This window comes from Salvelinus fontinalis, chromosome 4 (genome assembly GCF_029448725.1).
Source record: "Salvelinus fontinalis isolate EN_2023a chromosome 4, ASM2944872v1, whole genome shotgun sequence".
Taxonomy (NCBI): Eukaryota; Metazoa; Chordata; class Actinopteri; order Salmoniformes; family Salmonidae; genus Salvelinus; species Salvelinus fontinalis.
Window position 1 is genome coordinate 36,290,330 of NC_074668.1, and position 13,534 is coordinate 36,303,863.

The window sequence follows — 13,534 nt, forward strand, 5'->3', positions numbered from 1 at the left end:
AGCGAGAGCAATGAACCAAGAGGGGTATGAAGAGTGAGAGAAGCGAGAGCAATATCTGTATGATTACCCGTTGTAAAATAAAAACCCTTGAAAGAGAAAGTGTCCAAACTTTTGACTGACACTGTATATAGCTGATTTTTTACAAAACATAGGGTGCGTCTATATATGGAAAACGACATGTTTAAAAATTGATTGGTCGAAAGAACAGATGACTTTCGGTCGACCAAGATTTTTTTTTTTGTCGGGGACAGCACTACTGCCAAATCCTCAGTGTCCTGTTTTGATTGATATGGAACAAAGTTAGGCCTACTAATGAGCACAACTTAACCACTAATCTGCCTAAGCTACACACGACACGTCTGGAACATGCTAATAATCAGCCAGACACTATCCCTCCACCTCAACCCTGGGTGCACTCACTCATCTAGTGTGCTTTCCAGGACAGCAGGTAGAGACACTCATCAGACAAAGCAGCAAATAGGCTACCCAGACAAAACAATAACAACACTATCTAAGATGGACAGGGTAATGAAGTTAATTAGTCTGAGTTTTGGGACCATTTACCCACTTCGCCTGGCAGCCCAAACTTCCATTGGGTCCTGTCCTTTGGTTGTGTGGTAGGTACTCACCTGCATGTTTGTGGTGGGGATGAGCTTTCTGGTCCTGAGGACTGCTGCCCTGTTGCAGGAAGAGGGCGGCACCCTTCACCATGAAGAAGCTCTCGCTCAGGCTGCAAAAGCACAACAGATGAAGAGAGCAGTTAGGATCTCTGGATCAAGCAACAATCTGGGCAGACTGAGCCACATGGTCACTCACAGTTCAGCACCGTGCAAACTGTTCCAGTTCTGTAACAGAACCCTTACACCTTTTACAGCCCTATGTTAGAGGGAATGAAGATAAAGAGAGTAGGTAAGTCATATTTGGGACCAGACAGTGTTTAATATATGGCTTCAGGTCAGGAGGCCCAGACAGGCACTGAGATAAGGATAAATCTTGGGTGTTGGCTGCCACTATTTCTGCCGCTAAACCAAATAGGAAAAGTCCAGCTGTAAGACAGGTTTGAGAGGGAGCCGGAGCCTCAACCTACAGCAGCTATCCTGAATGCTTATTTGGCCTTTTTCCCCTGCATGAGCTGCTGCATCCTGATGGGATCTGGCAGGTCTCTGCTGGCCCAGACAAATGCAAAACAGCTTGAATAATTAGCTGCAGTATTTTGTAATGCATTCCTCGGAGCTACACACAGCATTTATATATGTCTCACCTGTCTCGGCTATATGTCAAACTTCTCGTTGACTTCCTGAGAAATCTGCAGGTGACAATTAATATAGAATGGTGATGGTGAAAGACAAAGTGGGGCTGAAGCTGTTCTCCATGCTAGATCCAATTAATCCTTTTCACTGTGCTTTCAGAATGAGTCTCTCTCCAGGCTCATAAATCCACCTGACAGAAGGGCGGAACACATACCCAATGTACCCTGTTTGTGCAGTCTAGCAAACCAGCATGTCATTGGAAAGTACCGGTGTGATGAGAGACAGGAACAAAACAAACACCTAACAGGAAAACTAGACAACACCAAAGCCTAAGTACTGTTAAATGTCTAAACCAGTATTTCAGGTGAGACACTAAATGCCATAGGTTGTGCTGATGACAAAAGTCTGGTTGAAAAGGGGGTTAGCCTAAACATTCAGGGGTCATATATTTAAGCCCTGTGAGGGTCAAGAACCATCCCTGAGTCAGCCCACCACCCCCCTCCTTCATTGTCTGTCCCTGACTGGACTTCCTGTGTCCAGGCCAGAGGAGGAAGAGGCCTGGCACAAGCATACAATAACGCCGAAACAACAGGCTCTGCTTTGTACCGCCGTCACACTAAAATTACCCCCCCCCCCCTCCGACCACAGAGACAGAGTTCCACAGTGACAGGCCCATGGGGGTGGCCGGCCACTAATCACAAGATCCTTTGTTTCACTTTGGTCTTTTGTTTCTCTCCTCTTTTTCCCCTGTTGTTAAAATGTATGGGGCTGTGTGGAGACTCCGGTCAGGGAATGATGAATATGAGGTAGAACTGCAGCTAGCTAAGTCTATAGGAGGAAATGGAGAACCTTCTTCAAACATCATGTCATTCTGTATGTGCAGTTACTTTGTGGGAAAGCCACTAGAGATAATCCCCATCCATGAATTCTACCTCCATCTAGTTTACCACTTTGAGCTGCCTTCAGCATTACCTGTAATATCTCGGCAGGATATCAATCTATTATAGAAATGAAAACATACGGTATTTCTCTCCTACTAGAAAACAAAATAAAAGTTTCATTCTATTTTGTTGGCATCTACACATAGTACATACAATGCTGTATGATCCATTGAAATATGCTGCATGCGTAAACCACAGTGAGAAACCAATCGGAGGATGTGTTGAATGTGAACCGTCCTCTCCTTTCCTGCCATGTAAATCACCAGCATCCATACTCAGACAGTCAAATTAACTAGCTTCTGTTCTGCTCTACTCTGGTGTCTCAAGTCCTCCGGCACCCACCCTGCTATCAGCCTCTCCACTAACACCAGGACTAAAAATATATCTGCTACCACGGCACACAAAGACAACGATAGAGAGGCTTGCCAAATAGCCTCAATGATCCCTTATGATTATAGAGTAGGCCTACCTATTCTTCTGGGAGAGAAAAGAAGACAGGCTCTTCACTCTGAATGAGCAGAATTCATACAATCACAAGTGTATGACTAATTTTAGTATCAGGCTTGTTATGCGCATTAACTTGATCCCATGATTGCTCTTCAGTTGATCTAGGGAAGTTTCAAGCCAGTAGCTAGGCTATATACATTCCCCACTGTGTGTATTTGGACAGTGAAGCAAAAAATTACATTTGTCTCTATACTCCAGCATTTTGGAATTGAGATTAAATGTTTCATATGAGGCGACAGTACAGAATGTCACCTATTATTTGATGATATTTTCAAAAATATGTTTTACCGTTTAGAAATTAAAACACTTTATATATCTAGTCCCCCCACTTGAAGTCATAAGTGTTTGGACAAATGTATTCATTTTTAGAGTATTAAAGTAGTCAAAAGTTTAGTATTTGGTCCCATATTCCTTGCACGCAATGACTACATCAAGTTTGTGACTCTACAAACTCATTGGATCCATTTGCAGTTTGTTTTGGGTTATGTTTTGCCCAATAAGAACTGAAACGTAAATAATGACTGGAGTAATTTTCTTTCTAAGTGAGTAGATAAGATGTTTCTGAACACTTCTAAAATAAAATCTTGATAATGTAATGGCACTATTAAAGAAAAACATCTTGAATAATGATGATTGAGAAAGTTAGAGGCTACAACAAAACATGCTAACCTCTCACCATTACCAAGGGGGGTTATGATCTTCGTCCCTTTTTAACCTTCACACTCATCATCATTCACAATTCATTCACGGTTATTCACAATCATGGTAGCATCCACATTACTGTAGAATTGTTCAGAAAGATATTATATTCTTACTTAGAATAAACATGACTGAACTTACACAACCCATTATTCACCATTCACTTCCTATTGGGAAAAACATAATCCGAAACAACCAAAACAAGCTGTAAAAATATCCACATTTGTAGAGTCACAAGCTTGATGTAGTGGTCATTGTGTCCAAATACATACAGAGGGGAGTGTAACATTTAAGATGGACGGGCAAATTAGCAGATATTGTTCAGATTATTTTGGACAGATTGTGTAAGTACACAATAACATCCCAGTAGCCTTCCTAATGCATTTGTACACCACTGAGTTACCAGTCGTAACATCAATACATTCTACACAAGTAAGAAGCACTGGATGCACTCCTGTCTTAGAACCACACAGGCACACAGTTCATCTTATAGCATTTCTATTCTTGTAGATCACACACTACATCTATGAGGGAACGGTTCAGAAGTCCCCACCCACTCCACACAGAAGCACTCTGCTAAACTCACATGCAGCATCTCTCGCTCTGGGTCAGCACGGCGTTCTCAACAAAATAGGGCAGCATCTTTAGCACAGCCTCCTGAGGGGACTCCACCACCAGATGCATTCTGTTGACCGGCCAGAGAGATCTCTAGCCTCTCCCGTCTGCTCTGCAGCCCTTGTCTTCAGATCCAAGAAACAGAGTTGGAGTAAAGTAATGTAAAGAGAGAGATCGCGTCACGGCCTGACCCAAACCCTGGGTGACAGACTTACTTAGTCCGGTCTCTTCTGTGAGATGTAGGTAGGCGGCTGCCTGCTGCTCTGTAGTAGCACTGAGTAAAGCAGTGAAGACAAGCCAAGTCAGAGTGCTCCTGCCTAAGAAGACTTGCTGCTGCGCACTGTCTCCACCCGCAGGCAGAGGCTTGTGTCCTTCTGCCTCCCTCACTCGCTCTCACACGATAACAAAATCTAATTCCTCTTGCTCTCTCTCTCCCTCTCTCACGCACTCTCTTAAACACTCAGACTATCACAAATAAACCTCCTCATTTCTCACACATTCAAACTCACAGACTCAAACGTACGCACAAATAAACGGGACACTGTATAGCTAGAAGTGTTTACGACTCAAGAGGATTTCAGATGTTGTACTACCTCTTTTCTCAGCATCAATTCTTCCCCGGCATGAAATCCATCCTTATTTAATCAATTCAATTCTAAGAAGACCACCAAACAATGTGTCTGTCCTAGTTCTCAGCTGCAGAACAACAGGTTTCCACTTCAGCAGGGGAAAAGAAGGTCCTCATCCAGGATCTTATACCGCTGTCCAACAGAAACCTGCTCTCCAAGACCTCAGAGAATGGCTTTCTTTTTCCCCTTCTCTGGGACCAGCAAAGCTACTTGTTCAATTGCAAAAATAAAATATATATGTCTTGATCTCCTTAGCTAGCAGGTTGCATGCCACCCAACAATTCAACTGACTCCAAGCCAGCGCTGCCAGGGAACTCCTCACGTGGACCAAGCATGGACGGGGAGGGCAGCGAGCCTGGCACACACAGCTCTGCACAAATCCCATTAACCTCAGGGGAGGGACCAACCCATTTCCCTCATTTAAGACTGGCCAATGCCGCTTGTCACTCACTCCCATTCCCCATCTGTCCCAAACAGTGTTATTGTTAGTCACTCCACACTTGTGTCATTTATGGATCAGGGTGGATCTGGGGGTTAGGAAGGGAGAACTTTAGAAAGAGTTGAGTATGTATTAGTTCTATGTTATGGTGTGACCCCTCTTTTCTCCAACACACACGCAGACGCACACATACATACGCACACACTCACTCGTAATTCAACTCATCTGAGAGGATTTGCTGGCATCGACAAAGGCAGGAGCTCTAGTACACAGATTTTTAAAAACACCATCTCCTCGTCAACAGGAAGAGCTCTGCGGGCTGTGCCGTGTGGCGCAGCAGTCTAAGACACGGCATCTCAGTGCTAGAGGTGTCACTAAAGACCCTGGTTCGATTCCAGGCTGTATCACAACCGACCATTATTGGGAGTCCCATAGGGTGGCGCACAATTGGCCCAGCGTTGACCGGGTTAGGGTTTGGCCAGGGTAGGCAGTCATTATAAACAATAATTTGTTCTTAACTGACTTACCTAGTTAAATAAAGGTTAAAAAAATGTTTTGTTAAATTTAAATACCTAGCCAACAGGCTACTAGCTAACTGACCTCTAGCCGGAAAACTCCTTCAAAACTCCTAGAAAACTCATGTGATCGATATAGTCAGGAATAGTGAAAGGATTAGCCGAAGGTGGTGCTGTCACCAGCCCAGTGAGGACATCTTTAGTACAGGGAGAACACAGGCCTAAACCATGTGACTGGGCACCCAGCTAACAATTCTAAGGAGAGAGAACGTATTTGTAACATTACACGTAATGTTCTCCTAATGTTTGAGTGTCCAGTTATTCATTAGTAAGGGGGAAAACCTTTTTTTGTTGTTGCATGTTTTGGTGTTACTTTGGAGAACATACCCTTAATTTCAAGCAGAAAGTGCTTACAATGTTCTCAGAACATACAACATTAATGTTGTAGATGGATTTTATGGGAAGCTGAAAGAACATTAAATGTGTCCAGTTCTCTGAGAGTTAGGAGAATATTCCATCAACGTCACATCAAACATACCGTACACAGAACACGGTTGCAATGTTCTCAGAATATAACATATTGACGTTATAGACACGTTTCATCAAAACGTTGCAAGAACATTCCTGTGTCCATGTTCCATTTTTATTTTTTCCCCCCGCCTTTTTATTTTATTTTTTACTCCACATACAAACTTATACATACGAACAACAACTTGGCCTTAAATTGTAATAATTTGTTTTCTCGCCGCCCATTCTATTTCAATAATAAATCATTAGATTTTTCTATTTTGTTAATGATGGCGGATTGATTGATTTCCAAGATTTTAGTATACCGTGCATTGGGAAGGTATTCAGACCCCTTGACTTTATCCACACTTTGTTACGTGTTACGCATTATTCTAAAATTGATTTAAAAAATGTATCTTAATCTACACACAATACACCATAATGACTAAGCAAAAACAGGTTTAAAAAATGCTAAAAAATACAACTGAAATATCACATTTACATAAGTATTCAGACCCTTTGCTATGAGACTCGAAATTGAGCTCAGGTGCATCCTGTTTCCATTGATCATCCTTGAAATGTTTCTACAACTTGATTGGAGTCCACCTGTGGTAAATTCAATGGAACAGGACATGATTTGGAAAGGCACACACCTGTCTATATTAGGTCCCACATATATAAGGTCACTGACAGAGCTCCTCTGTGGAGATGGGAGAACCTTCTAGAAGTACAATCATCTCTGCAGCACTCCATCAAATAAGGCCATTATGGTAGAGTGGCAAGATCGAAGCCACTCCTCGGTAAAAGGCACATGACAGCCTGGAAAGGCTAGAAAATAGCTGTGCAGCGACGCACGCTTCCCATCCAACCTGACAGAGCTTGAGAGGATCTACAGAGAAGAATGGGAGAAAAACTCCCCAAATACAGGTGTGCCAAGCTTGTAGCGTCATACCCAAGAAGACTCAAGGCTGTAATCGCTGCCAAAGGTGCTTCAATAAAGTACTGAGTAAAAGGTCTGAATACTTATGAAATGCAATATTTCAGTTTTGTATTTTTAATACATTAGCAAAAACAATTGTAAAACCTGTTTTGGCTTTGTCATTATGGGGTAATGCGTGTAGATAGATACTTTTTATTCAACATTCTGGCTTGTAGAGACTACTGCATCTTTCTTAGCGCGACTTCGGTTAGAGTGACGATTTATAGAGTAACGATGGTAAAGGTCTGATGTTTAGACAACGTGTATATTACCTTCAAAAGCATTTCTCTACCAGTGTGTTATATCTTTTTTAAAGCCTTGTCTCATGTTAACAAAATTCATGCTGTAGGCTAACACGTTTCCAATAGGCTACCGTAAAGTATTTTTTCCCCACCTTTACCTTTTCCTTGTGGAAATGCTCCCATTACTGTTTGTTAAATCGAGGAGAAAGAGAACAACATTTTTGTCAAATGCAAACTCTGCAAAGGCTGCATTGATCTCTTTGTCCAGAAACACAAACCTGAAAAAGCATCTAGAGGTTGTGCACAAGAAACAAAGCTGGTAGTCAAAGTTCCAGAAATTCAGCGAGGATAAATCTACAGTCGTGGCCAAAGGTTTTGAGAATGACACAAATAGTAATTTTCACAAAGTCTGCTCCCTCAGTTTGTATGATGGCAATTTGCCAGTTTGTATGATGGCAACAACGCCAGAATGTTATGAAGAGTGATCAGATGAATTGCAATTAAATGCAAATTCCCTCTTTGCCATGCAAATGAACTGAATCCCCAAGAACTTCAAGGAGAGCGGTTCAGTTGTGAAGGCGGCTTCAGGGCGCCAAAAAAGTCCAGCAAGCGCAAGTGCATCTGCACGCACAGTGAGGCAAAGACTTTTGGAGGATGGCCTGGTGTCAAGAAGGGCAGCAAAGAAACCACTTCTCTCCAGAAAAAACATCAGGGACAGACTGATATTCTGCAAAAGGTACAGGGATTGGACTGCTGAGGACTGGGGTAAAGTCATTTTCTCTGATGAATCCCCTTTCCGATTGTTTGGGGCATCCGGAAAAAAGCTTGTCCGGAGAAGACAAGGTGAGCGCTACCATCAGTCCTGTGTCATGCCAACAGTAAAGCATCCTGAGACCATTCATGTGTGGGGTTGTTTCTCAGCCAAGGGAGTGGGTTCACTCACAATTTTGCCTAAGAACACAGCCATGAATAAAGAATGGTACCAACACATCCTCCGGGAGCAACTTCTCCCAACCATCCAGGAACAGTTTGGTGACGAACAATGCCTTTTCCACCATGATGGAGCACCTTGCCATAAGGCAAAAGTGATAACTAAGTGGCTCGGGGAACAAAACATTGATATTTTGGGTTCATGGCCAGGAAACTCCCCAGACCTTAATCCCATTGAGAACTTGTGGTCAAGAGGCGGGTGGACAAACAAAAACCCACAGATTCTGACAAACTCCAAGCATTGATTATGCAAGAATGGGCTGCCATCAGGCAGGATGTGGCCCAGAAGTTAATTGACAGCATGCCAGGGCGGATTGCAGAGGTCTTGGAAAAAGAAGGGTCAACACTGCAAATATTGACTTTTGCATCAACTTCATGTAATTGTTAATTAAAGCCTTTGACACTTATGAAATGCTTGTAATTACACTTCAGTATTCCATAGTAACATCTGACAAAAATATCTAAAGACACTGAAGCAGCAAACTTGGTGAAAATTAACATTTGTGTCATTCTCAAAACTTTTGGCCACGACTGTATACACACTATGATGCATAAATAATATTTCTAAGTGAAATGTCCATATAAACAAAATGTCTGAAAAATACAATTCAAAACGGCAATATTGACATTAGCATTCACTGAGTGTTCAAAACATTAGGAACTCCTGCTGTGGAATGCATCGCCTCTTGTAAAGTCCATGCTCCGACAAATTGAGGTTGTTCTGAGGGCAAAAGTGGTGCAACTCAATATTAGGAAGGTGTTCCTAATGATGTGTACACTCAGTGTATATTGCTAAGAAAGCGAGAGTAGGGTGACTCCCCGAGCGGATCTCGAACCCAGGCCACCAGCACCAATGACGAAAGCCCTAACCACTGTCCCAATAAGGTGTATCTTTACAGCATGTGCTTATTGAGCCATATGGTTGGGTCCTGTTCAGAAGAAACCACAAACCTCTGTAGATACTTGTGTAGATCTGAAATAACTTGATAGGCGTAAGCAATATGGTGAACGCACTTTGAAGTCATTCTCAGCTCTGTTAAAAGTACGCTGAAGAAATTGCTTTTATCATATTCTGTGTATGTTTGGAAGTTAATGGAATATTCTATTTACCCACATAAAACTGGACACATGAATGTTCTTGCAACATTTTCATTTAACGTGTCTAGAACATTAATATCTTATGTATGGAGGGGGACAACCTCAACTAGTCAGGTGTCAGATGGAGAAGATGGATTGTAAGGAAAGGAAACAATGACATCAGCTTGCTCCCTATTAATAGGCAGCACACACACGCACACAAAAACACCTCAAATTCAAAATATCTGTCCAACAACCACAGGGCCCCAGCCCACAATCCCAGAGTTCAAACTAAATGCCTTGCTGACTTATTTGAATTGCATAAACCACTCTAGATAAGGTTATTTTCTAAGTAAGCAAACACAGCATGTTGCATCAAGTCAAGACCTGAGTGAAATAACACTTGCCAGACGGGAGTTCTCCTGTATGTGAGATAAAACTGTCTCTCTCCTGTTTGTGCAACGTTTCAGTAAATGTTCTCCCAGTGAAGACCTCACCTCTCAACCTCAAACACTTGCTCTTGCCTCATTCTGCTACCCTGTTGGTATGTTTGGTGAAATCATTGGTTGGTACAGTGCCGTTGCTACCTGGATGTTACAGTGTTTATGTTGGCCTGCTACACTAAGGCCTGGTCTTGTCATCCTTATCAAGTCCAGCAGGGTTTGATTCCCAAACTTTTTGTTATGACCAACCCATTTCAAATATCTTGTACAATGCCTTCAGAAATGATACATACCCCTTGACTTATTCCAAAAAAAAATGCGTTACAGCCTGAATTCGAAATAGATTAAATTGTTTTTTTCTCACCCATCTACACACAATACCCAATAATGACAAAGTGCTAATTTATTGAAAAAGAAATACAGAAATATATAAAATGTACATAGGTATTACATTTACATAAGAATCACCTTTGGCAGCGATTACAGTTTTGAGTCTTTCTGGGTAAGTTTAAGAGTTTTGCACATCTGGATTGTACAATATTTGCCCATTATTCTATTCAAAATTATTCAAGCTCTGTCCATTGAGTTGTCAATCTTTGCTACACAACCATTTCCAAGTCTTGCCATAGATTTTCAAGCAGATGTAAGTCAAACTGTAACTCAAATCAAATTGTATTTGTCACATGCGCTGAATACAACAGGTGTAGACCTTACAGTGAAATGCTTACTTACAAGCCCTTAAACAATGCAGTTCTAAGAAAATGCATTAAAAAAGAAAGTGATAGGAATAACAAATAATTAAAGAGCAGCAGTAAATAACAATAGCGGGGCTATATACAGTGTGGACCAGTACAGAGTCAATGTACGGGGGCATTGGTGTTGCGGTAGTATGTACATGTAGGTAAAGTTATTAAAGTGAATATTTTTATTTCACCTTTATTTAACCAGGTAGGCAAGTTGAGAACACATTCTCATTTACAATTGCGACCTGGCCAAGATATAGCAAAGCAATTCCACACATACAACAACACAGAGTTACACATGGAGTAAAACAAACATACAGTCAATAACACAGTAGAAAAATAAGTCTATATACAATGTGAGCAAGTGAGGTGTGATAAGAGAGGTGAAGGCAAAACAAAAAGGCCATGGTGGCGAAGTAAATACATATGCATATGTTATGCATAGTTAATAACAAAGCAGCAGCAGTGTAAAAGAGGGGGGGGTGCAATGCAAATAGTCTAGGTAGCCATTTTGATTAGATGTCTTATGGCTTATACTCTCTGTAGTGTCTTGCGGTCGATGGCCGAGCAGTTGCCATACGAGGCAGTGATGCAACCCGTTAGGATGCTGGTGCAGTTGGAAAACCGTTTCTGGATCTGAGAACCCAAGCTAAATCTTTTCAGTCTCCTGAGGGGGAATAGGTTTTGTCGTGCCCTCTTCACAACTGTCTTGGTGTGCTTGGCCCATGTTAGTTTGTTGGTGATGTGGACACCAAGTTACTTGAAACTCTCAACATACTCCACTACAGCCCCGTCGATGAGAATGGGGGCGGCCTCGGTCCTCCTTTTCCTGTAGTCCCCAATCATCTCCTTTGTCTTGATCGCGTTGAGGGAGAGGTTGTTGTTCTTGCACCACACGGTCAGGTGTCTGACCTCCTCCCTACAGGCTGTCTCATCGTTGTCGGTGATCAGGCCTACCACTGTTGTGTCATCGGCAAACTTAATGATGGTGTTGGGAGTCGTGCCTAGCCATGCAGTCATGAGTGAACAGGGAATACAGGAGGAGACTGAGCACACACCCCTGAGGGGGCCCCGTGTGAGGATCTGCGTGGCGGATGTGTAGTTACCTACCTTTACCACCTGGGGACGGCCCGTCAGGAAGTCCAGGATCCAGTTGCAGAGGGAGGTGTTTAGTCCCAGGGTTCTTAGCTTAGTGATGAGCTATGAGGGCACTATGGTGTTGAACGCTGAGCTGTAGTCAATGAATAGCATTCTCACATAAGTGTTCCCTTTGTCCAAGTGTGAAAGGGCAGTGTGGAGAGCAATTCAGATTGCATCATATGTCGATCTGTTGGGGCAGTACGCAAATTGGAGTGGGTCTAGGGTTTCTGGGATAATGGTGTTGATGTGAACCATGACCAGGCTTTCAAAGCATTTCATGGCTACAGACGTGAATGCTACGGGTCGGTAGTCATTTAGGTAGGTTACCTTAGTGTTCTTGGGCACAGGGACTATGGTGGTCTGCTTGAAACATGTTGGTATTACAGAATAGGACAGGGAGAGGTTGAAAATGTCAGTGAAGACACTTGCCAGTTGGTCAGCGCATGCTCGGAATACACGTCCTGGTAATCCGTCTGGCCCTGCGGCCTTGTGAATGTTGCCCTGTTTAAAGGTCTTACTCACATCGGCTGCGGACAGTGTGATCACACAGTTGTCTGGAACAGCTGATGCTCTCATGCATGTTTCAGTGTTAATTGCCTCGAAGCGAGCATAGAAGTTATTTAGCTCGTCTGGTAGGCTCGTGTCACCGGGCAGCTCTCGGCTGTACTTCCCTTTGTAGTCCGTAATAGTTTGCAAGCCCTGCTACATCTGACGAGCGTCGAAGCCGGTGTAGTACGATTCGATCTTAGTCCTGTATTGACGCTTTGCCTGTTTGATGCTTCGTCGGCGGGCATAGCGGGATCTCTTATAAGCATCCGGGTTAGAGTCCCACTCCTTGAAAGCGACAGCTCTACCCTTTAGCTTAGTGCGAATGTTGCCTGTAATCCATGGCTTCTGGTTGGGGTATGTACGTACAGTCACTGTGGGGACAACGTCATTGATGCACTTATTGATGAAGCCAGTGACTGATGTGGTGTACTCCTCAAAGCCCTCAATAGAATCACGGAACATATTCCAGTCTGTGCTAGCAAAACAGTCCTGTAGCTTAGCATCTGCGTCATCTGACCATTTTTTTATAGACTGAGTCACTGGTGCTTCCTGCTTTAATTTTTGCTCATAAGCAGGAATCAGGAGGATAGAATTATGGTCAGATTTGCCAAATGGAGGGCGAGGGAGAGCTTTGTATGCGTCTCTGTGTGTGGAGTAAAGGTGGTCTAGCGTTTTTTCCCCCTCTGGTTGCACATTTAACATGCTGACAGAAATTAGGTAAAACTGATTTAAGTTTTCCTGCATTAAAGTCCATGGCCACTAGGAGCACCGCCTCTGGATGAGCGGTTTCCTGTTTGATTATGGCTGTATACGGCCATAAGTGGGGTTTTAGTGCCAGCTTCGGTCTGTTGTGGTAGGTAGACAGCTACGAAAAACACAGATGAAAACTCTCTGGTAGATAGTGTGGTCTACAGCTTATAATGAGATACTCTACCTCAGACGAGCAAAACCTTGAGACTTCCTTAGATATCGTGCACCAGCTGTTGTTTACAAATATGCATAGGCCCCGCTCCGTGTCTTTCCAGAGGATGCTATTCTATCCTGCCGATAGAGTGTATTACACATAAGCTGTATGTTATTCATGTCGTCGTTCAGCCACGACTCAGTGAAACATAAGATATTACAGTTTTTAAAGTCCCGTTGGTAGGATATACGTGCATTCAGTTCATCCCATTTATTTAACAGCGATTGAATGTTAGCTAACAGTACTGATGGCAGATCAGCCAGATTAGCCACTCGTCGCCTGGTCCTCACAAGGCACCCCGATCT

General features: G+C 42.9%; 1 protein-coding gene across 6 annotated transcripts in view; it reads right to left on the reverse strand.

Annotated features, from left to right (window-relative positions):
* Nucleotides 1–13,534, reverse strand: part of LOC129853652 (protein phosphatase Slingshot homolog 1-like) — a 62,087-nt gene that overhangs the window by 25,414 nt on the left and 23,139 nt on the right. For 4 of the 6 annotated variants that reach the window (XM_055919935.1, XM_055919932.1, XM_055919931.1 and 1 more), the window contains exon 3: nt 630–730. In XM_055919935.1, the coding sequence (XP_055775910.1) occupies nt 630–711 (82 nt within the window). In that variant the 5' untranslated portion in view covers nt 712–730. Of the gene's footprint in view, nt 1–629; nt 731–3,983; nt 4,584–4,605; nt 4,956–13,534 lie in introns of those variants that run through there. The other 2 variants (XM_055919936.1, XM_055919933.1) reach the window with 2 other exon arrangements.